Raw genomic sequence first — 25,892 nt, forward strand, 5'->3', positions numbered from 1 at the left:
TGTGGTGGAGGAGGAGGAGTTTGTGGTGGAGGAGGAGGAGTTTGTGGTAATGGAGGAGGAGTTTGTGGTGATGGAGGAGGAGTTTGTGGTGATGGAGGAGGAGTGTGGTGGAGGAGGAGGAGTTTGTGGTGGAGGAGGAGGAGTTTGTGGTGGTGGAGGAGGAGGAGTTTGTGGTGGTGGAGGAGGAGGAGTTTGTGGTGGTGGAGGAGGAGGAGTTTGTGGTGGTGGAGGAGGAGGAGTTTGTGGTGGTGGAGGAGGAGTTTGTGGTGGAGGAGGAGGAGTTTGTGGTAATGGAGGAGGAGTTTGTGGTGATGGAGGAGGAGTTTGTGGTGATGGAGGAGGAGTTTGTGGTGATGGAGGAGGAGTGTGGTGGAGGAGGAGGAGTTTGTGGTGGAGGAGGAGGAGTTTGTGGTGGTGGAGGAGGAGGAGTTTGTGGTGGTGGAGGAGGAGGAGTTTGTGGTGGTGGAGGAGGAGGAGTTTGTGGTGGTGGAGGAGGAGTGTGGTGGAGGAGGAGTTTGTGGTGGAGGAGTGTGGTGGAGGAGGAGGAGTTTGTGGTGGTGGAGGAGGAGTTTGTGGAGGAGGAGGAGTTTGTGGTGGAGGAGGAGTTTGTGGTGGTGGAGGAGGAGTTTGTGGTGATGGAGGAGGAGTTTGTGGTGGTGGAGGAGGAGTTTGTGGTGGAGGAGGAGGAGTTTGTGGTAATGGAGGAGGAGTTTGTGGTGGTGGAGGAGGAGTTTGTGGTGGAGGAGGAGTTTGTGGTGGAGGAGGAGTTTGTGGTGATGGAGGAGGAGTTTGTGGTGATGGAGGAGGAGTGTGGTGGAGGAGGAGGAGTGTGGTGGAGGAGGAGAAGTTTGTGGTGGAGGAGGAGGAGTTTGTGGTGGTGGAGGAGGAGTTTGTGGTGGAGGAGGAGGGGTTTGTGGTGGAGGAGGAGGGGTTTGTGGTGGAGGAGGAGTGTGGTGGTGGAGGAGGAGTTTGTGGTGGTGGAGGAGGAGTTTGTGGTGGTGGAGGAGGAGGAGTTTGTGGTGGAGGAGGAGGAGTTTGTGGTGGAGGAGGAGGAGTGTGGTGGAGGAGGAGGAGTGTGGTGGAGGAGGAGGAGTTTGTGGTGGAGGAGGAGGAGTTTGTGGTGGAGGAGGAGGAGTTTGTGGTGGAGGAGGAGGAGTTTGTGGTGGAGGAGGAGGGGTTTGTGGTGGAGGAGGAGTGTGGTGGAGGAGGAGGAGTTTGTGGTGGTGGAGGAGGAGTTTGTGGTGGAGGAGGAGGAGTGTGGTGGAGGAGGAGGAGTTTGTGGTGGTGGAGGAGGAGGAGTTTGTGGTGGTGGAGGAGGAGGAGTTTGTGGATGAGGAGGAGGAGTTTGTGGTGGAGGAGGAGGAGTTTGTGGTGATGGAGGAGGAGTTTGTGGTGATGGAGGAGGAGTTTGTGGTGATGGAGGAGGAGTGTGGTGGAGGAGGAGGAGTTTGTGGTGGAGGAGGAGGAGTTTGTGGTGGTGGAGGAGGAGGAGTTTGTGGTGGTGGAGGAGGAGGAGTTTGTGGTGGTGGAGGAGGAGGAGTTTGTGGTGGTGGAGGAGGAGGAGTTTGTGGTGGTGGAGGAGGAGTTTGTGGTGGAGGAGGAGGAGTTTGTGGTAATGGAGGAGGAGTTTGTGGTGATGGAGGAGGAGTTTGTGGTGATGGAGGAGGAGTGTGGTGGAGGAGGAGGAGTTTGTGGTGGAGGAGGAGGAGGAGTTTGTGGTGGTGGAGGAGGAGGAGTTTGTGGTGGTGGAGGAGGAGGAGTTTGTGGTGGTGGAGGAGGAGGAGTTTGTGGTGGTGGAGGAGGAGGAGTTTGTGGTGGTGGAGGAGGAGTGTGGTGGAGGAGGAGTTTGTGGTGGAGGAGTGTGGTGGAGGAGGAGGAGTTTGTGGTGGTGGAGGAGGAGTTTGTGGAGGAGGAGGAGTTTGTGGTGGAGGAGGAGTTTGTGGTGGTGGAGGAGGAGTTTGTGGTGATGGAGGAGGAGTTTGTGGTGGTGGAGGAGGAGTTTGTGGTGGAGGAGGAGGAGTTTGTGGTAATGGAGGAGGAGTTTGTGGTGGTGGAGGAGGAGTTTGTGGTGGAGGAGGAGTTTGTGGTGGAGGAGGAGTTTGTGGTGATGGAGGAGGAGTTTGTGGTGATGGAGGAGGAGTGTGGTGGAGGAGGAGGAGTGTGGTGGAGGAGGAGAAGTTTGTGGTGGAGGAGGAGGAGTTTGTGGTGGTGGAGGAGGAGTTTGTGGTGGAGGAGGAGGGGTTTGTGGTGGAGGAGGAGGGGTTTGTGGTGGAGGAGGAGTGTGGTGGTGGAGGAGGAGTTTGTGGTGGTGGAGGAGGAGTTTGTGGTGGTGGAGGAGGAGGAGTTTGTGGTGGAGGAGGAGGGGTTTGTGGTGGAGGAGGAGGAGTTTGTGGTGGTGGAGGAGGAGTTTGTGGTGGAGGAGGAGGAGTTTGTGGTGGAGGAGGAGGAGTTTGTGGTGGAGGAGGAGGGGTTTGTGGTGGAGGAGGAGTGTGGTGGAGGAGGAGGAGTTTGTGGTGGTGGAGGAGGAGTTTGTGGTGGAGGAGGAGGAGTTTGTGGTGGTGGAGGAGGAGGAGTTTGTGGATGAGGAGGAGGAGTTTGTGGTGGAGGAGGAGTTTGTGGTGGTGGAGGAGGAGTTTGTGGTGGAGGAGGAGGAGTTTGTGGTGGTGGAGGAGGAGTGTGGTGGTGGAGGAGGAGGAGTTTGTGGTGGTGGAGGAGGAGTTTGTGGTGGTGGTGGAGGAGGAGTTTGTGGTGGTGGAGTGTGGTGGAGGAGGAGGAGTTTGTGGTGGAGGAGGAGGAGTTTGTGGTGGTGGAGGAGGAGTTTGTGGTGGAGGAGGAGGAGTTTGTGGTGGTGGAGGAGGAGTTTGTGGTGGTGGAGGAGGAGTTTGTGGTGGAGGAGGAGTTTGTGGTGGAGGAGGAGTTTGTGGTGGAGGAGGAGGAGTGTGGTGGAGGAGGAGGAGTTTGTGGTGGAGGAGGAGGAGTTTGTGGTGGAGGAGGAGGAGTTTGTGGTGGAGGAGGAGTTTGTGGTGGTGGAGGAGGAGTTTGTGGTGGTGGAGGAGGAGTTTGTGGTGGTGGAGGAGGAGTTTGTGGTGGTGGAGGAGGAGTGTGGTGGAGGAGTGTGGTGGAGGAGGAGGAGTTTGTGGTGGAGGAGGAGGAGTTTGTGGTGATGGAGGAGGAGTTTGTGGTGATGGAGGAGGAGTGTGGTGGAGGAGGAGGAGTGTGGTGGAGGAGGAGAAGTTTGTGGTGGAGGAGGAGGAGGAGTTTGTGGTGGAGGAGGAGGAGTTTGTGGTGGTGGAAGAGGAGTTTGTGGTGGAGGAGGAGTGTGGTGGTGGAGGAGGAGTTTGTGGTGGTGGAGGAGGAGTTTGTGGTGGTGGAGGAGGAGTTTGTGGTGGTGGAGGAGGGGTTTGTGGTGGTGGAGGAGGGGTTTGTGGTGGTGGAGGAGGAGTTTGTGGTGGTGGAGGAGGAGTTTGTGGTGGTGGAGGAGGAGCTTGTGGTGGAGGAGGAGGAGTGTGGAGGAGGAGGAGTTTGTGGTGGAGGAGGAGGAGTGTGGTGGTGGAGGAGGAGTTTGTGGTGGTGGAGGAGGAGTTTGTGGTGGTGGAGGAGGAGGGGTTTGTGGTGGTGGAGGAGGAGGGGTTTGTGGTGGAGGAGGAGGAGTTTGTGGTGGTGGAGGAGGAGTTTGTGGTGGTGGAGGAGGAGGAGTTTGTGGTGATGGAGGAGGAGTTTGTGGTGATGGAGGAGGAGTGTGGTGGAGGAGGAGGAGTTTGTGGTGGTGGAGGAGGAGTTTGTGGTGGAGGAGGAGGAGTTTGTGGTGGAGGAGGAGGAGTTTGTGGTGGAGGAGGAGGAGTTTGTGGTGGTGGAGGAGGAGTTTGTGGATGAGGAGGAGGAGTTTGTGGTGGAGGAGGAGGAGTTTGTGGTGGAGGAGGAGGAGTTTGTGGTGGTGGAGGAGGAGTTTGTGGTGGTGGAGGAGGAGTGTGGTGGTGGAGGAGGAGTGTGGTGGTGGAGGAGGAGTTTGTGGATGAGGAGGAGGAGTTTGTGGTGGTGGAGGAGGAGTTTGTGGTGGAGGAGGAGGAGTTTGTGGTGGTGGAGGAGGAGTTTGTTTTGGTGGAGGAGGAGTTTGTGGTGGAGGAGGAGGGGTTTGTGGTGGAGGAGGAGGGGTTTGTGGTGGAGGAGGAGGGGTTTGTGGTGGAGGAGGAGTTTGTGGAGGAGGAGGGGTTTGTGGTGGAGGAGGAGTTTGTGGTGGAGGAGGAGGAGTTTGTGGTGGAGGAGGAGGGGTTTGTGGAGGAGGAGGAGTTTGTGGTGGAGGAGGAGGAGTTTGTGGTGGAGGAGGAGGAGTTTGTGGTGGAGGAGGAGGAGTGTGGTGGAGGAGGAGGAGTTTGTGGTGGTGGAGGAGGAGTTTGTGGTGGTGGAGGAGGAGTTTGTGGTGGAGGAGGAGGAGTTTGTGGTGGTGGAGGAGGAGTTTGTGGTGGAGGAGGAGGGGTTTGTGGTGGAGGAGGAGTGTGGTGGAGGAGGAGGAGTTTGTGGTGGTGGAGGAGGAGTTTGTGGTGGTGGAGGAGGAGTTTGTGGTGGAGGAGGAGGAGTTTGTGGTGGTGGAGGAGGAGTTTGTGGTGGTGGAGGAGGAGTGTGGTGGAGGAGGAGTGCGGTGGTGGAGGAGGAGTTTGTGGTGGTGGAGGAGGAGTGTGGTGGTGGAGGAGGAGTGTGGTGGAGGAGGAGGAGTGTGGTGGAGGAGGAGGAGTTTGTGGTGGAGGAGGAGGAGTTTGTGGTGGAGGAGGAGGGGTTTGTGGTGGAGGAGGAGTGTGGTGGAGGAGGAGGAGTTTGTGGTGGTGGAGGAGGAGTTTGTGGTGGTGGAGGAGGAGTTTGTGGTGGTGGAGGAGGAGTTTGTGGTGGAGGAGGAGGAGTTTGTGGTGGTGGAGGAGGAGTTTGTGGTGGTGGAGGAGGAGTGTGGTGGAGGAGGAGGAGTGTGGTGGAGGAGGAGTGCGGTGGTGGAGGAGGAGTGTGGTGGTGTTCGGCTTATAACGGAATGTCGGGGGTTTTATCTCAGAAGGGACCCCTCCCCCTCCATGGATCTCTGGGGGTTGCAGTAATTTGTGACTCAAAGAACATTTCATCCAGAACTTTCCTGTAATCTGCATGAAGTGCTGGAGGGGAGGGATGCTCTTATGGTAACTTCTAGAATCATGCAGTTGTGTCATGTGGCCTGTAGGTGGCAGCGTCCCCTCAGTGTGTTTATGTAGAAGGAACAGGCATTGTTCCGGCTGCATTCTTGTGATTGGGATGCAGGAAGGGAATGAACGGCTTTTCTGATTTCTTTATTTTATGTAAAGTGCCGGCTCTTTGCTGAGTCTCATTCTCCGATCTCTATCATTGCACAGATGGCAGAAGAAGCTCCGGCTGCGGTTCCTCAGGACCAACAAATGGAGGAGGATGGGGAAACCTTCGCTTTCCAGGCTGAGATCGCTCAGCTGATGTCTCTGATCATCAACACCTTCTATTCCAACAAAGAAATCTTCCTGAGGGAGCTGATCTCCAATTCATCTGATGTGAGTACTGAATATTCAACTCTATGACCTTGGGGTCCGATACCCCCCCCCCCCCCTCCCCACAGGGAAACAGAATTATTTCATTATTTTAACCACTCAAAGACCAGGACTGCTTCTGACATTTGTTTCTTACAACTTAAAAACCGTATCAATTGCTAGAAAATTACTTAGGACCCCCAAACATTATATATATATATACAGTCAGGTCCATAAATATTGGGACATGGACACAATTCTAATATTTTTGGCTCTATTCACCTCCACAATGGATCTGAAATGAAACAAACAAGATGTGCTTTAACTGCAGACTTTCAGCTTTTATTTGAGTGTTTTTTCATCCAAATCAGGTGAACGGTGTAGGAATTACAACAGTTTGTATATGTGCCTCCCACTTTTTAAGGGACCAAAAGTACTGGGACAGATTACCAATCATAAATCAAACTTTCACTTTTTAATATTTGGTTGCAAATCCTTTGCAGTCAATTACAGCCTGAAGTGTGGAACGCATAGACATCACCAGACGCTGGGTTTCATCCCTGGTGATGCTCTGCCAGGTCTCTACTGCAACTGTCTTCAGTTCCTGCTTGTTCTTGGGGCATTTTTCCTTCAGTTTTGTCTTCAGCAAGTGAAATGCATGCTCAATCCGATTCAGGTCAGGTGATTGACTTGGCCATTGCATAACATTCCACTTCTTTCCCTTAACCACTTAAGCCAGGAAGATTTTACCCCCTTCCTGACCAGGGCCTATTTTGCGATTCGGCACTGCGTGACTTTAACTGACAATTGCACAGTCGTGCGACGCTGTACCCAAACGAAATTGACGTCCTTTTTTCCCCACAAACAGAGCTTTCTTTTGGTGGTATTTGATCACCTCTGCGATTTTTTTTTTTTTTTTTTTTTTTTTTTTTTTTTTTTTTTTTTTTTTTTTTTTTTTTTTTTTGATCATGCGTTGTAAACAAAAAAAAGGGGACAATTTTGCAAAAATAACAATATTTTTCACATTTTTTTATATGAAAGTATTTTTTATATTGAGTATAGGAACATGTAACCAGTACAGGGAGGTCATGTAACCATTATAGGGGGGTCAGATCCCCAACTCATCTAACCATTGAGTATAGGAACATGTAACCAGTACAGGGAGGTCGTGTAACTAGTACAGGGGGGGTCATATCCCCAATTCATCTAACTATGCAGTATAGGAACATGTAACCAGTATAGGGGGGTCGTATCCCCAATTTCTTTAACTATTGAGTATAAGAACATGTAACCAGTACAGGGAGGTCAGATCCCCAATTCATCTAACAATATTGAGTATAGGAACATGTAACCAGTACAGGGAGGTCATGTAACCAGTACAGGGGGGTCATGTAACCAGTACAGGGAGGTCATGTGACCAGTACAGGGAGGTCAGATCCCCAATTCATCTAACTATTCAGTATAGGAACATGTAACCAGTATAGGGGGTTTGTATCCCCAATTTCTCTAACTATTGAGTATAGGAACATGTAACCAGTACAGGGGGGTCATGTAACCAGTACAGGGGGGTCATATCCCCAATTCATCTAACCATTGAGTATAGGAACCTGTAACCAGTATAGGGGGGTCGTATCCCCAATTTCTCTAACTATTGAGTATAAGAACATGTAACCAGTACAGGGAGGTCATGTAACCAGTATAGGGAGGTCATGTAACCAGTATAGGGAGGTCATGTAACCAGTATAGGGAGGTCATGTAACCAGTACAGGGGGGGTCATGTAACCAGTACAGGGGGGGTCATGTAACCAGTACAGGGGGGTCATGTGACCAGTTTAGGGAGGTCATGTGACCAGTTTAGGGAGGTCATGTAACCAGTACAGGGGGGTCATGTAACCAGTATAGGGAGGTCATGTAACCAGTACAGGGAGGTCGTATCCCCATTTCCCCCAGGTGGAAATACTTCTCATTCCGTTATCGGTAACCACGGTGACTAATGTAAACCTTCTTGTTTCAGGCTCTGGATAAGATCCGATACGAGAGTCTCACTGACCCCAGCAAGCTGGATTCTGGGAAGGAGCTGAAGATTGATGCGATCCCAAACCAACAGGACAGAACCTTGACCATCATTGACACCGGAATCGGGATGACCAAAGCTGATCTCATCAACAACCTGGGCACCATCGCCAAATCCGGGACCAAGGCCTTCATGGAGGCTCTGCAGGCCGGAGCGGACATCTCCATGATTGGTCAGTTCGGTGTGGGTTTTTACTCCGCCTATCTGGTTGCTGAGAAAGTGATGGTGATCACCAAGCACAATGATGATGAGCAGTATGCCTGGGAATCCTCAGCCGGAGGATCCTTCACTGTCAGAGTGGATAACGGTGAGTATACTGACAGCAGTGAGTGGTGGATGTCGGATTCAGGCGCAGACCTTTATTTGGTTCATGCACCTTGGATTAGGATGCTGTTGGCTAATGAAAGGCGATTACTCTTCCAGGTGAGCCTCTGGGACGCGGTACAAAAGTCATCCTGCACCTGAAGGAGGACCAGTCTGAATACCTGGAGGAGAAGAGGATAAAGGAGATTGTGAAGAAACATTCCCAGTTCATCGGTTACCCCATTACACTGTTTGTGGAGAAGGAGCGCGACAAGGAAGTGAGTGATGATGAAGCCGAGGAGGAGAAGGAAGAGAAGAAAGAGGAAGAGAAGAGCGAGGAGAAGCCAGAGATTGAAGATGTGGGATCTGATGAGGAGGAAGACAAGAAGGAAGGCGACAAGAAGAAGAAAAAGAAGATTAAGGAAAAATACATCGACCAGGAAGAGCTGAACAAAACCAAACCCATCTGGACCCGCAACCCCGACGACATCACTAACGAGGAGTACGGGGAGTTCTACAAGAGTCTCACCAACGACTGGGAGGACCACCTGGCTGTGAAGGTAATCTCACCGCGCCGATCCAGATGCTGGTTTCCAGTGGGGGGGGGGGGGGGGGTTACATCTCTTCAGAAGTGAGGATTATTGCAACTGATTTCAGTACTTGGATGTTGAACATTTGTCTGTCCCTCAACATTTGATTGGCTGTCACAGTGGTCATATGATCGGGAGCGGATTCCCACCGACTACCAATCTTCAGTGGGAGATTTGTGGGCTCCTGTGCTGGGAACATGCAATGAGCACGCTCTCAGCACAAGCATTGCCTGCCCGGTGAATGTTAAACCCATCCTTTAGCCTTGCCACCTTACATAATGTGTTACACGGGCAGCAACAGGTTAGAGGAGGTTCATTCTGGGGAGGGGGGAATCAGCAGCTACAAATTCTGTAGCTGTTGACTTTTATAAAAGGCCACCTACCTGGCCAGGGATCCAGCGATCTCCTCATCTGGGCTAATTCTTCACTAGCCTTGGGTCTCCGGCATCCTACTGTGGGCAGCTAGCTATGCCGCTTTCAGCTGCCCACTGCGCGTGCCCGAGCCATGCTGCGCGTTGTGAATGGTCCTGCAATCATCTGGGACCAGTGATGTGTCCCAAAAGATTGTGGGAAGGGAGGGGGGAAAAGAGAACCCCCCCCCCCGCTCAGCTCATCTAGACCATCTGAGCAAAGGTGGGAGCAAGTGCCTGTCGAAATTAGGTACCCCCTCCATCCATCATCAAAAAAAAAAAGACATGCCTGATGTGGCAGAGGAGGGGGACTTAAAGTGGAGTTCCACCCATTTTAGTAACTTTAGATGTATGTAATCCCCTTTAAAACGACTTTTACCAATGGAAACTTTTTTTTTTTTTGCTAGTAAATACCTTATTTTCTCCTTTATTCATCCTCTCCTCACTTCCGGGTCCGGCCGCCGATCGGCGATTACGTAATTCGGGGATTCTCAGGGGGTGCTGGGATGGCATGAAATCTCGCATTATTACACAGGAGCTGAGCTGTTTGTATTGAGGCCGTGCTCTGCCCCGCCTCCTCTCAGTGAGCTGTTTGTATTGAGGCCGTGCTCTGCCCCGCCTCCTCTCAGTGAGCGAGGACTGAAAGCATTATATCCTCACTGAGAGGAGGCGGGGCAGAGCACGGCCTCAATACAATACATGCAGTACAGCTCACTGAGAGGAGTCGGGGCGGAGGCGAGGCAGAGCACGGCCTCAATACAATACATACAGTACAGCTCACTGAGAGGAGGCGGGGCAGAGCACGGCCTCAATACAGTACAGCTCACTGAGAGGAGGCGGGGCAGAGCACGGCCTCAATACATACAGTACAGCTCACTGAGAGGAGGCGGGGCAGAGCACGGCCTCAATACATACAGTACAGCTCACTGAGAGGAGGCGGGGCAGAGCACGGCCTCAATACATACAGTACAGCTCACTGAGAGGAGGCGGGGCAGAGCACGGCCTCAATACAATACAATACATTACAGCTCACTGAGAGGAGGCGGGGCAGAGCACGGCCTCAATACAATACATACAGTACAGCTCACTGAGAGGAGGCGGGGCAGAGCACGGCCTCAATACAATACAGTACAGCTCACTGAGAGGAGGCGGGGCAGAGCACGGCCTCAATACAAACAGCTCAGCTCCTTTGTAATAATGCGAGATTTCATGCCATCCCAGCACCCCCTGCGAATCGCCGAATGACGTAATCGCCGATCGGCGGCCGGACCCGGAAGTGAGGAGAGGATGAATAAAGAAGAAAATAAGGTATTTACTAGCAAAAAAAAAAAGTTTCCATTGGTAAAAGTCGTTTTAAAGGGGATTACATAGATCTATGTAATCCAAGTTATTAAAAATGGGTGGAACTCCACTTTAAAGTGGAACTTTCCCTTTTGGGTTGTAATTCTGCTTTAAGTAGTATATACAGTTGTGTTTTTTTTTTTTTTTTTTTTTTTTTTACACCTTCCCACCCGGCCTATAGCAGACAAACGGCTGGGTGGGGGCTTTATTGTTGTGACTATGACTTCTTTCAGCACAGCAACAATTATACAAGCCTGGCTATCTTGGGGGGGGGGGGGGGGATCGAACACCTTGTAAGCCTGGCTATCTTGGGGGGGGGATCGAACACCTTGTAAGCCTGGCTATCTTGGGGGGGGGGGGGGGGATCGAACACCTTGTAAGCCTGGCTATCTTGGGGGGGGGGGGGGGATCGAACACCTTGTAAGCCTGGCTATCTTGGGGGGGGGGGGGGGGGAAATCGAACACATTGTAAGCCTGGCTATCTTGGGGGGGGGGGGGAATCGAACACCTTGTAAGCCTGGCTATCTTGGGGGGGGGGGATCGAACACCTTGTAAGCCTGGCTATCTTGGGGGGGGGGGGGGGAATCGAACACATTGTAAGCCTGGCTATCTTGGGGGGGGGATCGAACACCTTGTAAGCCTGGCTATCTTGGGGGGGGGGGGGGATCGAACACCTTGTAAGCCTGGCTATCTTGGGGGGGGGGGGGGATCGAACACCTTGTAAGCCTGGCTATCTTGGGGGGGGGATCGAACACCTTGTAAGCCTGGCTATCTTGGGGGGGGGGGGGGGGATCGAACACCTTGTAAGCCTGGCTATCTTGGGGGGGGGGGGGGGATCGAACACCTTGTAAGCCTGGCTATCTTGGGGGGGGGGGGGGGGAAATCGAACACATTGTAAGCCTGGCTATCTTGGGGGGGGGGGGGAATCGAACACCTTGTAAGCCTGGCTATCTTGGGGGGGGGGGATCGAACACCTTGTAAGCCTGGCTATCTTGGGGGGGGGGGGGGGAATCGAACACATTGTAAGCCTGGCTATCTTGGGGGGGGGATCGAACACCTTGTAAGCCTGGCTATCTTGGGGGGGGGGGGGGATCGAACACCTTGTAAGCCTGGCTATCTTGGGGGGGGGGGGGGATCGAACACCTTGTAAGCCTGGCTATCTTGGGGGGGGGGGGGATCGAACACCTTGTAAGCCTGGCTATCTTGGGGGGGGGGGGGGGGAATCGAACACCTTGTAAGCCTGGCTATCTTGGGGGGGGGGGGGGGGGAATCGAACACATTGTAAGCCTGGCTATCTTGGGGGGGGGGGGAATTGAACACATTGTAAGCCTGGCTATCTTGGGGGGGGGGGGATTGTACACCTTGTAAGCCTGGCTATCTTGGGGGGGGGGGGGACACATTGTAATCCTGGCTATCTTGGGGGGGGGGGGGGGATCGAACACCTTGTAAGCCTGGCTATCTTGGGGGGGGGGGGGGATCGAACACCTTGTAAGCCTGGCTATCTTGGGGGGGGGGGGGGGATCGAACACCTTGTAAGCCTGGCTATCTTGGGGGGGGGGGGGGGATCGAACACCTTGTAAGCCTGGCTATCTTGGGGGGGGGGGGGGAAATCGAACACATTGTAAGCCTGGCTATCTTGGGGGGGGGGGGGGGGAATCGAACACCTTGTAAGCCTGGCTATCTTGGGGGGGGGGGGGGATCGAACACCTTGTAAGCCTGGCTATCTTGGGGGGGGGGGGGGGAATCGAACACATTGTAAGCCTGGCTATCTTGGGGGGGGGATCGAACACCTTGTAAGCCTGGCTATCTTGGGGGGGGGGGGGGATCGAACACCTTGTAAGTCTGGCTATCTTGGGGGGGGGGGGGGGATCGAACACCTTGTAAGCCTGGCTATCTTGGGGGGGGGGGGGGGATCGAACACCTTGTAAGCCTGGCTATCTTGGGGGGGGGGGGGATCGAACACCTTGTAAGCCTGGCTATCTTGGGGGGGGGGGGGGATCGAACACCTTGTAAGCCTGGCTATCTTGGGGGGGGGGGGGGGAAATCGAACACATTGTAAGCCTGGCTATCTTGGGGGGGGGGGGGGAATCGAACACATTGTAAGCCTGGCTATCTTGGGGGGGGGGGGGGGGAATCGAACACATTGTAAGCCTGGCCATCTTGGGGGGGATCGAACACCTTGTAAGCCTGGCTATCTTGGGGGGGGGGGAATTGAACACATTGTAAGCCTGGCTATCTTGGGGGGGGGGGGGGACACATTGTAATCCTGGCTATCTTGGGGGGGGGGGGGGGACACATTGTAATCCTGGCTATCTTGGGGGGGGGGGGGATCGAACACCTTGTAAGCCTGGCTATCTTGGGGGGGGGGAAATCGAACACATTGTAAGCCTGGCTATCTTGGGGGGGGGGGGGGGATCGAACACCTTGTAAGCCTGGCTATCTTGGGGGGGGGGGGGGAATCGAACACCTTGTAAGCCTGGCTATCTTGGGGGGGGGGGGGGAATCGAACACATTGTAAGCCTGGCTATCTTGGGGGGGGGGGGGAATTGAACACATTGTAAGCCTGGCTATCTTGGGGGGGGGGGGGATTGTACACCTTGTAAGCCTGGCTATCTTGGGGGGGGGGGGACACATTGTAATCCTGGCTATCTTGGGGGGGGGGGGGATCGAACACCTTGTAAGCCTGGCTATCTTGGGGGGGGGGGGGATCGAACACCTTGTAAGCCTGGCTATCTTGGGGGGGGGGGGGGGGATCGAACACCTTGTAAGCCTGGCTATCTTGGGGGGGGGGGGGGGAAATCGAACACATTGTAAGCCTGGCTATCTTGGGGGGGGGGGGGGAATCGAACACCTTGTAAGCCTGGCTATCTTGGGGGGGGGGGGGATCGAACACCTTGTAAGCCTGGCTATCTTGGGGGGGGGGGGGGGGAATCGAACACATTGTAAGCCTGGCTATCTTGGGGGGGGGATCGAACACCTTGTAAGCCTGGCTATCTTGGGGGGGGGGGGGGGATCGAACACCTTGTAAGCCTGGCTATCTTGGGGGGGGGGGGGGGATCGAACACCTTGTAAGCCTGGCTATCTTGGGGGGGGGGGGGGGATCGAACACCTTGTAAGCCTGGCTATCTTGGGGGGGGGGGGGGGAAATCGAACACATTGTAAGCCTGGCTATCTTGGGGGGGGGGGGGGAATCGAACACATTGTAAGCCTGGCTATCTTGGGGGGGATCGAACACCTTGTAAGCCTGGCTATCTTGGGGGGGGGGAATTGAACACATTGTAAGCCTGGCTATCTTGGGGGGGGGGGGGGGACACATTGTAATCCTGGCTATCTTGGGGGAAGGGGGGGACACATTGTAATCCTGGCTATCTTGGGGGGGGGGGGACACATTGTAATCCTGGCTATCTGCCGAAGTTGAAGGTCAGTGAGGAGAACCTGAGTTGGTGGATCATTATGTGTGAATGTTCTTCCTTCCTTCCAGCACTTCTCAGTGGAAGGCCAGTTGGAGTTCCGGGCTCTGCTGTTTGCACCCCGGCGAGCGCCCTTCGACTTGTTTGAGAACCGGAAGAAGAAAAATAACATCAAGCTGTACGTGCGCCGAGTCTTCATCATGGACAACTGTGAGGAGCTGATCCCGGAGTATCTCAGTAAGTAACATCCAATTCATCCTAGAGTGGGGGGGGGGGGGGCTGGATATGCAACTGACCTGAAATGTAACGACCCCCCCTCTATACTCCTCAGACTTCATTCGAGGTGTGGTGGACTCTGAAGATCTCCCTCTGAACATCTCCAGAGAAACGCTTCAGCAGAGCAAAATCCTGAAAGTCATCCGGAAGAATCTGGTGAAGAAATGTTTGGAACTTTTCACAGAATTGTCCGAGGACAAAGAGAACTACAAGAAGTTTTATGAGCAATTCTCCAAGAACATTAAGGTTGGTACGATGGAAGACTCGCCCCATCTGGTCTCATGTGTTGGTTGGATCAAACATTGGGGGAAATTTACTAAAACTGGAGCATTCAGAATGTGGTGCAACTCTGTGTGGTAACCAATCAGCTTCCAGGTTATATTACCAAAGCTTAAGTGAAGAAGCTGATTGGTTACCATGCAGAGCTGCACCAAATTCTATCAGCTTCTAACTTCAGCTTCTTCACTTAAAGTGGAGTTCTGGCCTCAAAATCGAAAAAATCGATTTTGGGCCATCCGCTTGCTGAGGGTCACCTGAAAAAGAAATGGATGCTCCCGATTTTTTATTTATTTATTTATTTATTTTTTTGTCACTCAACCTTGATATTGAAGAAAATATACTCACCTTCCTTCCACTTCCTCCCTCTGCGGCCCGCGCCGTCTCTTCCGGTTTGCGATGACTCCTGGGAGATGAACGTCATCGCTCCCAGAAGTCAATGCGCCTGCACCAGCCCCGCACGTCACTTCCGTTGCAGGCGCGGCATTCCCTGCTAAACAGCTTCTAGGCATGCCCAGAAGCTGTGCAGGGATGACGCGCCCACACTGGAAGTGACGAGCGGGGCCGGTGCAGTGCATTCTGGGAGAAGAGGACACGGAAGAGGACGCCCTGGCTTCAGCTGCCCACACCTGAGATGGCAGCGCTGGAGAAGAAATTTTCAAGGTAAGTATTTCTTCTTACAGGTAAGTGCGACCCGGGTACAGTACAGAGGCTATTCATTGTGTACTAACCCTGACTGTCCCGGGGGGATTTTTATCTAAATTTCACCCCCGAGGCCAGAACTCCGCTTTAAGCTTTGACAATGAAACCTGGAAGCTGATTGGTTTCTATGCAGATTTTGCACCCTCCAGTTTTAGTAAATTCGCTCCCCATTGTCTCCGTCCTCGGATACGCTGAGTAACAAACCTTTTATGGTTTTTCTGTAGCTCGGAATTCACGAAGATTCGCAAAACCGCAACAAGCTTTCTGAAATGCTGCGATACTTCACCTCCGCGTCTGGGGATGAGATGGTGTCACTGAAAGACTATTGTACAAGGATGAAGGAGAACCAGAAACACATCTACTATATCACAGGTGTGTATCCCGCTCTGTACTAGAACATGCCGGGAACGTGTATATATTGGTCACAGTGGGTGTGTCTAAACACAGGATTAAATGTGATTTGTGCCACTTTTCATTCCTTAGATGGGTGTGTATGGGGCTGTTCTTCCTTCCTCCTTTCCTTCCTTTCCTTCCTTCCTCCTTTCCTTTTCCTTCCTTTCCTTTTCCTTCCTTCCTCCTTTCCTTCCTTTCCTTCCTTCCTCCTTTCCTTCTTTTCCTTCCTTTCCTTCCTTCCTTCCTTCCTGTGACATTACCCACTATATGGAATATATCAGTGGTTCTCCACTCCTGTCCTCAGGACACACTAACAGGCCAGGTTTGCAAGATAACTGAAACGTATCACAGGTGATATCATTTGCTGCTCAGTGATTGGAGTATTCTAGTCTGCATCTCCCCAATACTTAAAATCCGGCCCTTTAGTGGGCCCTGAGGACAGGAGCTGAGAGCCACCGGAATATAGTATCAGCGTTGTCACTCCTCATCTCTATGTAACTTGGGGAGGAAGGTGCTCTTTAGTCAGAGGTGACCCGGTCATGGCCGACATTGCCTCTGATGGAGGGTGGAGTCTAGTAGAAATGTGTTGGCTCACCGGATTGCTGGCAGATCAAATCCCCCCCGTACTACTTCCAGTTGAGGTTTTTTTTTTTCCGGTGATGCAGAGATTAAACAAATCAACCTACAAAGTTCTATAGAGAGATGAAGTAGGCACTGGTATGAGTAGGTATTTTTATATTTTGGGTAATATACTCTAAAGTGTATCTATCAAGTATACGCACTTATGTTAGTGTAGTGATATATGTTGAACACCAAACAATATCCTCAGGATGCAAATAAGTGTAAAAATATGAAATCAACTATAGGTGTGTACGTCATCCGTGTAGAGCATATATATATATATATCTGTGACCCAATTATTGTGAACCAATAAAAAATAATGCTGAACAGTAAATCACAATATTAGTGCAATATGTGACTGTTGTGATCAATAATACACGATATTGTGCAGGTATTGATTGTACTCTGTGTAGAAATTAACCACTTTACCACCGGAGGATTTTGCTGTCTTACGTCCAGGCCACTTTTTGCGATTCTACGGTGTGCGACTTTAACGGACAACTGCGCGGTCGTGCGACGCTGTACCTAAACTAATTTTGAGTCCTTTTTTTTCCCCACAAACAGAGCTTTCTTTTGGTGGTATTTGATCACCTGTGCGATTTTTTTTTTTTTTTTTTTTTTTTTTTTTTTTTTTTTTTTTTTTTTTTTTTTTTTTTTTTTTTTTTTTTTTTCTTTTTGCGCTATAAACAAAAAGAGCGTTTATTTTGAAAAAATAACAATATTTTTCACATTTGTTTTATATGAAACCCCCCCCCCCAATGTAAAAATCACATTTTTTTTTTAAGTTTTGGCCAATTTGTTTTCTGCTACCCATGTTTGGTAAAAAAAATCCCAATAAGTGTATTTTGATTGGTTTGCGCAAAAGTTATTGCGTTTACTAACAAAGGGAAAGATTTCGGTCATTCTTGGTGTTTTTTTTTTTTTTTAACGAGTAATGGCGGCGATCTGCAATTTTTTTTTTTTTTTTGAGGGACTGCGACATTGCGGCGGACAGATCGGACCCCTGACTGACATTTTTGACACTTTTGGGGTACCAGTGACATTACTACAGTAATCAGTGCTATACATATGCACTGTCACTGTAAAAATGACACTGGCAGGGAAGGGGTTAATTTTATTGGAGAGGGAGGGGTTAATGTATGCCTGGTGCTTACTGACGTGTGTGGGGGGGGGAGGGGACTGTGTGACACAGGGACAGATCGCAGGTTGAGCTATGCTGAACCCTGCAATCTGTCACTGTTTGTCACTTAGGAGATCCGCCCGCTCTGTTTACACAAGCAGGCGGATCTCCAAACTAGATTCCCCGACGATCGGGGAAGAGCAGCGCCGCTCCTCCCCTGGCCCGACTCCCGCTGTGACTGAAAACAGCGGAAGCGCGTTGCCTACAGGGGGAGGAGTCTAGCGATGTAGTACTACGTCGCTAGACGATAACGAGCCACTTTGCTGCAGTAGCAGCAATGTAAGCAGACGTTAAGTGGTTAAATATAGAACTGGCCGATAAGTAATTCACAAAACATTGTGCAAGCAGTGACCTTAGTCCGTGCAATAAAGTAACTCAAATGATTTCTTCAGTTTAGGTGCTCCAACTTGTGCTCTTGTGATAATGGTAATCAATACTGCTTACCAGATGGCCTCGGGTCACACAGACCTAAAACGCTTTTGATCCCTTTACAAGGATGGATCAATCCTACACCCAGCTCCTCTACATCAGTAGTTGTAGGGCTGGTAATCTCAATGGGACTGGATGGTTATACAGGGAAAAATCCTTCACCCTCCTTCTCCTTAAAACAGAGGCCTTGGATGTGGATCTCGGGCCGGTGTATATAGAAGAAATCTGTAGGGCCGGTGTATATAGACGAAATCTGTAGGGCCGGTGTATATAGAAGAAATCTGTAGGGCCGGTGTATATAGACGAAATCTGTAGGGCCGGTGTATATAGAAGAAATCTGTAGGGCCGGTGTATATAGAAGAAATCTGTAGGGCCGGTGTATATAGAAGAAATCTGTAGGGCCGGTGTATATAGAAGAAATCTGTAGGGCCGGTGTATATAGAAGAAATCTGTAGGGCCGGTGTATACAGAAGAAATCTGTAGGGCCGGTGTATACAGAAGAAATCTGTAGGGCCGGTGTATATAGAAGAAATCTGTAGGGCCGGTGTATATAGAAGAAATCTGTAGGGCCGGTGTATATAGAAGAAATCTGTAGGGCCGGTGTATACGGAAGAAATCTGTAGGGCCGGTGTATATAGAAGAAATCTGTAGGGCCGGTGTATACAGAAGAAATCTGTAGGGCCGGTGTATATAGAAGAAATCTGTAGGGCCGGTGTATATAGAAGAAATCTGTAGGGCCGGTGTATACAGAAGAAATCTGTAGGGCCGGTGTATATAGAAGAAATCTGTAGGGCCGGTGTATACAGAAGAAATCTGTAGGGCCGGTGTATACAGAAGAAATCTGTAGGGCCGGTGTATACAGAAGAAATCTGTAGGGCCGGTGTATATAGAAGAAATCTGTAGGGCCGGTGTATACAGAAGAAATCTGTAGGGCCGGTGTATACAGAAGAAATCTGTAGGGCCGGTGTATATAGAAGAAATCTGTAGGGCCGGTGTATATAGAAGAAATCTGTAGGGCCGGTGTATATAGAAGAAATCTGTAGGGCCGGTGTATATAGAAGAAATCTGTAGGGCCGGTGTATATAGAAGAAATCTGTAGGGCCGGTGTATATAGAAGAAATCTGTAGGGCCGGTGTATATAGAAGAAGTCGTGTCCCTCTGTACTGTAATGGAATTTACTATGCAGCCCTTGTAGCGTGGCAGCGGTCGGCATGCGTTCCAGACAAAGCAGAAGTGACGTCGCTGGCTCTCAGTGTTTCTGGCTGTTCTGTAGACCACAATGCATTTCGCTATGCAGCGTCATCAGGAAGTCTGATGTACATAAGTTGTACCTGTTTATTTGAAGTCTTCTCTTCTCTACATCCATTCAAAATCCAGAATTTTATACACCTTGTCTGAGCTTTTATTAAAAAAAAAAAGGGGGTGGGTAGAGAGCTGAAGTTGCACTCTGGAGAGCTCAGTGAGGAGAAGCCTGAGAGCTGATTGGAGGGAAATCAACCCCTTCCCCCTTCACACAGGAACATAGCTGTGTCAGGAAAACTTGTTAGAAGTGACTGGGGGGAGGGGGAGACAAGTTCTGATAGGGGGTGAGGGGGAGGAGTCTCGTGCAAATAGCAGAGGAAGGAGGCAGAGTGAGGGGAAGGAGACTCATGCAGAGAAAGGGAGGGAGGGGTAGGAGACTTGTTCAGATAGCAGAGGAAGGAGGCGGGGTGAGGGGGAGGAGACTCGTGCTTAGGAGGGGTGAGTGGGAGGAGACTCATGCAAAGGAAGGAGGAGGAGTGAGGGGGAGGATCCTCATGCAGATAGCAGAGGAAGGAGGCGGGGTGAGGGGGAGGAGACTCATGCTGATGGTGGAGGATTGGGGAGAGGATACTCCTGCAGAGAAAGGAGGGGGGTGAGGGGGAGGAGACTCATGCTGATAGCGGAGGAAGGGGGAGAGGAGACTCATGCAGATAGCTGAGGAAGGAGGCAGGGTGAGGGGGAGGAGACTCATGCAGAGGAAGGAGGTGGGGTGAGGGGGAGGAGACTTGTTGATAGAGGGGGGGGGCGGGGTGAGGGGGAGGAGACTCATGCTGATAGCAGAGGGAGGGGTAGATTTGTGCAGAGGAAGGAGGCAGCAGACAGAAATGACAGTTGGACCCCTTTCACACATGAGATCTGTTGACAGATGAAAAAACGGACATCAATGCAGCTCTATAGAAAAGTGGGCGATCGTCCATTTTTTGCAGATCCTATCCCTATTTTTGTTCCGTTTATAAGGGAAAAAAATCAGAACTGACGAGAAAAGTGATGTAAGGAGTCAAACGATCTGTTTTTGCATTGGTAGTGGATTTATAAGAACTGATGAGAAACATGAAATGAGCGGTCCTGTGAGAGGGGCCTAAGAAGTCGCATTTCAAATTGCAGCCTGTTGCCGGCTCTGTCCCAATCGGTGGGATGCTGACTTTGCAGCGTTGCACCGATTTCCAAAACAAATTCCTGCACTACTTTTGGCGATTTTTCAATAGACCTCAGTGCATGAACCCCCACAGATGTCATTCAAATCGCCCCCCGAACTCCTACTGAAACGCTGGTTTAAAATTGTACGAGTTCAGCCCTCGCGTTCAGCGTGAATGAGGGCTTAGGGGTGGATTTACTAAACGTAGAGAATGCAAAATCTGGTGCAGCTGTGCATGGCAGCCGATCCGCTTCTTCAATTAAGCTTTGAAAAGAGAACATGGAAGCTGATTGGCTCCTATACAGAGCTGCACCAGATTTTACACTTTAATTTTAGTAAATCAACCCCTCAGTGCTCTGGACTGAGACACGTACACATTATAAAGGGATGTGCTTTGTTGTGATTTCATGTCTGTGGTTTACAAAAAAAAAATGTTGGGGCCACTTCTCACCATAGAAAGGCAGTCCGGACTGTGCGTTTTTTAATGCATTCCAGTGCATTTTTTTATATATATATAAATTCTTTATTTATCAAGAAAGGCATACAATACAAGCATGAAAATCGACAGTTGACATATCTACAGCTTGAGGAGGGGAGGTGAGGTATCCCGAAGGACAAAGGTAATATCGTAGCCATGACATATATAAATAAGCATATATTCAAAGTACAGAAAATAACAATCAAAAGGCGAAAACACCTAGGTGAGTCCCGAGGGTGTCCTCCGTTCCTACCGGTGTACTGGGAAGAAGGAGCGCACCAATGGTGACTGACAACCGACCATGGCACCGCCCACATACCCTGCTCAGCGGCTTGCATGCCTGGGGGAATGGGGAAGGTGAAAATTTTCACGATTCAAAGAGAATCGTGCAATTAGGGAGGGGGCAGAAAGGCACGAGATCAGACAAGAACAGAGAAGGGGGGATGGAGAGAGAAGTTGGGGAACATCAACAAAAACAAAAATTCCGTAATCTTTAAGGATGTGTTTTTTTTTTTTTTGTTTTTTTTTGTGCATTTTTTGTGTTTTACTGCTTTCAAGTGCAGAAACTAAATCAGCGTGTTCTATTTATTTTATTTATTTTTCTTAATTTTCTGGAACTGACATCACCGGTATGAACTGTGCCATTGCAAACCATATACCCTACAATCCATGTGTTTTTGATGCAGAAAAAAAAATGCACTGGACTGCATGTGGTGTGAATGCCCCTTACATTTCTGGTGCATGCTGGGAAAGTAACCGTCACATTTGCTCCCAACCAAACTGTCAAACCATCACATGACCGGAGTCACAAAACCATCACATGGCCGGAGTCACAGCTGATCATGTGCAGCATCATGGCAATTGTAGATCAGAGGATAAGATGGCAGCTTCCTTGTCTGAAAATGATAGGAGGGTTTAGTTCCACTTTATACATGATGGAGAGAGGTGGGGGGGGGGAGATCTAGAGGCATAAAATGAGGTGAACTGTTTGAGCTCGCGGGTCCTAAAATGACGGATGCACAATGGAAATTCCTAAAAACTTGTCAGTTTGTCTAACCCTTTCCTCATTTTTCTGTTCACAGGGGAAACCAAGGAGCAGGTCGCTCACTCGGCCTTCGTGGAGCGGCTCCGGAAGGCTGGCCTGGAAGTCATTTACATGATTGAACCCATCGATGAATATTGTGTGCAGCAGCTGAAGGAGTTTGAGGGGAAGACGCTGGTCTCTGTCACAAAGGAAGGATTGGAGCTCCCGGAGGATGAAGAGGAGAAGAAGAGGCAGGAGGAAAAGCAATCCAAGTATGAGAATCTGTGTAAGATCATGAAGGACATACTGGAGAAGAAAGTAGAGAAGGTTGGTATTGCACTCGTAGGTCCTGTGCTCGTCCTCATCTGTCATTTTCCAGCCTCTAATGTCCCTTTTATTTGTTCTTAGGTTGCGGTGTCCAACAGACTGGTGATATCCCCGTGTTGTATAGTAACGAGTACATACGGCTGGACCGCCAACATGGAGCGTATCATGAAGGCGCAGGCCCTGCGAGATAATTCCACAATGGGTTACATGGCCGCCAAGAAACACCTAGAGATTAACCCCGACCATTCCATTATTGAAATGCTGAGACAGAAGGCTGACACCGACAAGAATGACAAGTCTGTAAAGGATCTGGTGATTCTTCTGTACGAGACGGCACTTCTGTCATCCGGCTTCAGTCTGGAGGACCCGCAGACGCATGCAAATCGCATCTACAGGATGATAAAACTGGGCTTAGGTGAGTTCTCAGGTCTTCCGGAAGATTTTTCTTGTTGAGATGAATGGTGCCAGACTGGTTTAGCTCATAAGATTCTTGTGACTCGCCTACGGTGCTGTTGGCCTAAATGAGGACTAAAATTGAGGCTGCCATTGTCTGAATATTCCTGTTGCCTGGCTACGGACCCCGGAATAAGTGTCCAGCATTTGGCTGCATGCTTGTTCTGGGTTCATGTACTGAAACTACTCTCCTCCGCTCCAGTCATGTGATGACAGGACGGGGGGGGGCAGACATCTTCCAGGTTTGGGATCTGTGGCCATATTGATTGTCCTTACCAGGGGGACACAAATCAGTGGCTGGCACTGTACTGAGCTGTGCAGCTCCGTGTTTGGGGTTTGTAAGGAGAAAGCGAAGATCCCTCTGATAGGAAGGAGTCTATCCTGCCATAATATCAAATCCGTGTGTATATATGTGTGTGTGTATATGTGTGTGTGTATGTGTGTGTGTGTGTGTGTCACGTATATGAAGTGTACAGCTCAGATAGAAGGGTCAAAAGCTAGGAGATGGGTATTACATCGCATGGCTCACATGATGATTGAAACCCGGTCACATGATAAGAAAGACCTGAGACAGGTGTGTCTGAGCTAGGGGTTGAGCAATTATTGGGGGCTGATTATTCACTTTTTTTTTTTTTTTTGGTATCGGTCACAAACTTAACGAATTATTGGTCTCTCACTGCTGCGGCCACCATCTTTTTGGGGCCCACTGTGTCATCGGCCCGGATATTAGAAGCCAGGACTCCTTAATGGTCATTAATGGCTGTGTGTTGTCACTTAGGGGTGTACTGACTTTTGTTGCCAGCAGTTTAGACATTAATGGCTGTGTGTTGAGTTATTTTGAGGGGACAGTAAATTTACACTGTTATACAAGCTGTACACTCACTACTTTACATTGTAGCAAAGTCTCATTTCTTCAGTGTTGTCACATGGGAGGGGTGTACTTACTTTTGTGAGATACTGTGTGTGAATTTCACTTTTTTTTGTGTAAAGACATTTCCTGTGTTCTCAGCTGCATAAGAGCTGGGGGGGGGGGGGGGGGGAAGAGAAGCAGCACAGGAATCTTCCCAGTGAATGGCTGTGCAGCAGGGGGGCATGTCAGGACAAGTCTGATGATTGGAGGAGAGCACAGAGTTCCCAGCACCGCTATGGAACTGACCACGCTGTGCTCACCTGCTTAGTGTGCTCACATTTAATAGGAAAGCAGAGGGACTGGCAGGAACACCAGGGATTTTGCATGAAGGAAGCAATACAAAGAGAACAGGAGACTTCTTCATATCCGTACATGGTACAGCAGCCACATATCAGGAATATGAAGTGTTGGGGTAACAAATGCTTTAAACCCTAATAATCCCCTCTATCTGTGCAGTTGTTTATACCCAGAGAGGAGAGTCCTAGATTAAAAAAGAAAAAAAGGTAGCCTCCTACTAATCTTGAACAGATACCCCCCCCCCCCCCCCCCACACCTATCAGACCAGTTGGAGAGGGACCAGGCCCGCATGTCTAGCTAATTGTCAGATTTCCCCGGACTGCCCCTATGTTTCCTTTGGTCGTTCTTGTATTGGTTGGTCTTTAAGCCAGAGATGACCAGGTAGCCGCTCCAAGGGGTTAATAATGGCAGCCTACACTTTGTATGTGTTCCTTTCAGACCAGGGGCTTTATATAAAGATTGGTTCTAATAGTCAACCTGGATGTTCTGCTTTATGACGCAGCGGGTCTCACCTGGAAGTTACATAGTTACATAGTAGATGAGGTTGAATAAAGACAATAGTCCATCCAGTTCCCCCTGTGTAGGTGTGTGTGGCCGTAATCATCTCTCATACCCCTGAATGTTCTGATCCTTGAGATGTACGTCTAAGAGTCTTTTGAAAGTCACCATACTTCCCGCAGAAACCACCTCTTGTGGTAGAGAATTCCACAATCTTGTAGCCCTAACAGTAAAGAACCCCCCACGTTGCCTGAGGTTAAAACGCTTCTCCTCTAATCGCATTGTATGCCCTCGAGTCCTCATGCAATCCTTTCGACTGAATAGCTTTTTTTCTATGCTGAGATCACCATTGAGATATTTATAAATTGCTATCATGTCCCCTGTCAGGCGTCTCTTCTCCAGGGAGAATAAATCGAGCGATTGTAGACGCTCTTCATAGTCAAGGTCCTCCAATCCCCTAATTAGTTTAGTTGCCCTTCTCTGGACTCTCTCCAGCTCCAACACATCCCTCCTGAGGACTGGCGACCAGAACTGGACAGAATACTCCAGATGCGGTCGGACCAGAGTTTTATAAAGTGGAAGGATTATAGTCTTATCTCTGGAATACATCCCTTTCTTTATGCATGCTAATATTCTGTTGGCTTTGGAAGCTGCCGCTTGACATTGCATGCTATTGCCTAATCTATCATCAACCAAGACTCCCAAATCTTTCTCCATTTTTGATTCCCCCAAGGGTTCCCCTCCTAACGTGTATTGTGCTTTTATGTTTTTAGTCCCCAAGTGCAAAACCTTACACTTCTCCACATTAAACCTCATTTGCCATGTCGTTGCCCACTCCGTTATTTTGTTCAGGTCATTCTGTAGGATATCTGCTTCATGCTGTGCAGTTATTGCCCGTCTCAATTTTGTGTCATCTGCAAAAACTGATATCGAACTCCTGATCCCGTCCTCAATGCTGTTTATGAATAAATTGAACAAGGTTGGTCCCAGGACTGAGCCTTGGGGCACCCCGCTTACCACCTCAGACCAGTCTGAGTATGCACTATTTATTACTTCCCTTTGGACACGCCCTTTTAGCCAGTTCTGTATCCAAGAGCAAACCCTGCGGTCGATACCTGCAGACCTTATTTTATAAATTAAGCGCTTGTGGGGAACTGTATCAAACGCCTTAGCGAAATCCAGGTACACCACATCCCCCCCCTGTCTACCTCACAGTTCACCTCCTCGTAGAATGTTAATAGATTGGTTTGACAAGAACGCCCATTTGTAAACCCGTGCTGATTACTGCTGGATGATGTTGTTGTCTTTAGCAAACTCTACGATATAGTCCCTTATCATCCCCTCCAGAAGTTTACATACTATTGATGTCAGACTGACAGGCCTATAATTTCCCGGGATATGTCTCTGCCATTTTTTGAATATCGGTATCACGTTAGCTTTCCTCCAATCCCCTGGTACATTTCCTGTCATACTGTCAGCAAATATCAGGAACAGTGGTCTGGATATAACCTTACTGAGTTCTTTGAGTACTCTCGGATGTACGCCATCCGGGCCTGGTGATTTCCCTGATTTCACCCTCTGTGCTTTATGACCCCGCGGGTCTCACCTGGAAGTTCTGCTCTGACCCCGCGGGTCTCACCTTCTTTCTTCTCTGCTTTCAGGCATTGATGAAGATGACGCAGCCACTGAAGACCTGACGGCCCCTACGATGGAGGAGATGCCACCACTTGAAGAAGAAGATGACTCTTCTCGTATGGAAGAAGTTGACTGAATCAGTTAATTCCCTGAAACACTTTAAACGTTCCAGTTCTAATCTTCACCGGTTAGGTTTTTGTACTTTGTGCAGCAATTCCACTGTCTGCAGGTTATGTCTAAAAATATTTATTTTTTTGATGTTTGTTTTTTGTTAAATACCGTTCTATTAAAATAAAAAGTTTAACTATTAAGACTTAA

At 49.9% G+C, this 25,892-nt stretch overlaps 1 protein-coding gene across 1 annotated transcript; it reads left to right on the plus strand.

Moving 5' to 3' along the window:
- The first annotated feature begins 5,333 nt into the window (after positions 1 to 5,333).
- On the plus strand, positions 5,334 to 25,892 carry LOC309569616 (heat shock protein HSP 90-alpha). Its single transcript, XM_082275505.1, has 9 exons — positions 5,334 to 5,534; positions 7,525 to 7,891; positions 8,008 to 8,447; positions 13,710 to 13,875; positions 13,970 to 14,160; positions 15,117 to 15,264; positions 21,513 to 21,781; positions 21,863 to 22,196; positions 25,601 to 25,892. Exons 1-9 carry the CDS (start codon positions 5,367 to 5,369, stop codon positions 25,708 to 25,710), a joined length of 2,193 nt encoding a protein of 730 aa, XP_082131631.1. The 5' UTR covers positions 5,334 to 5,366; the 3' UTR covers positions 25,711 to 25,892.

Source organism: Pelophylax lessonae (assembly GCF_965119305.1).
Source record: "Pelophylax lessonae genome assembly, chromosome: 13".
NCBI classification, from domain to species: domain Eukaryota; kingdom Metazoa; phylum Chordata; class Amphibia; order Anura; family Ranidae; genus Pelophylax; species Pelophylax lessonae.

Excerpts from the sequence above, each read along its gene's own strand:
- LOC309569616 (XM_082275505.1), top strand. The coding sequence starts at position 5,367 with ATGGCAGAAGAAGCTCCGGCTGCGGTTCCTCAGGACCAACAAATGGAG. Across the intron at positions 13,876-13,969 it reads GCTGATCCCGGAGTATCTCA|ACTTCATTCGAGGTGTGGTG; the intron begins GTAAGTAACATC and ends TATACTCCTCAG. Across the intron at positions 21,782-21,862 it reads TGGAGAAGAAAGTAGAGAAG|GTTGCGGTGTCCAACAGACT; the intron begins GTTGGTATTGCA and ends ATTTGTTCTTAG.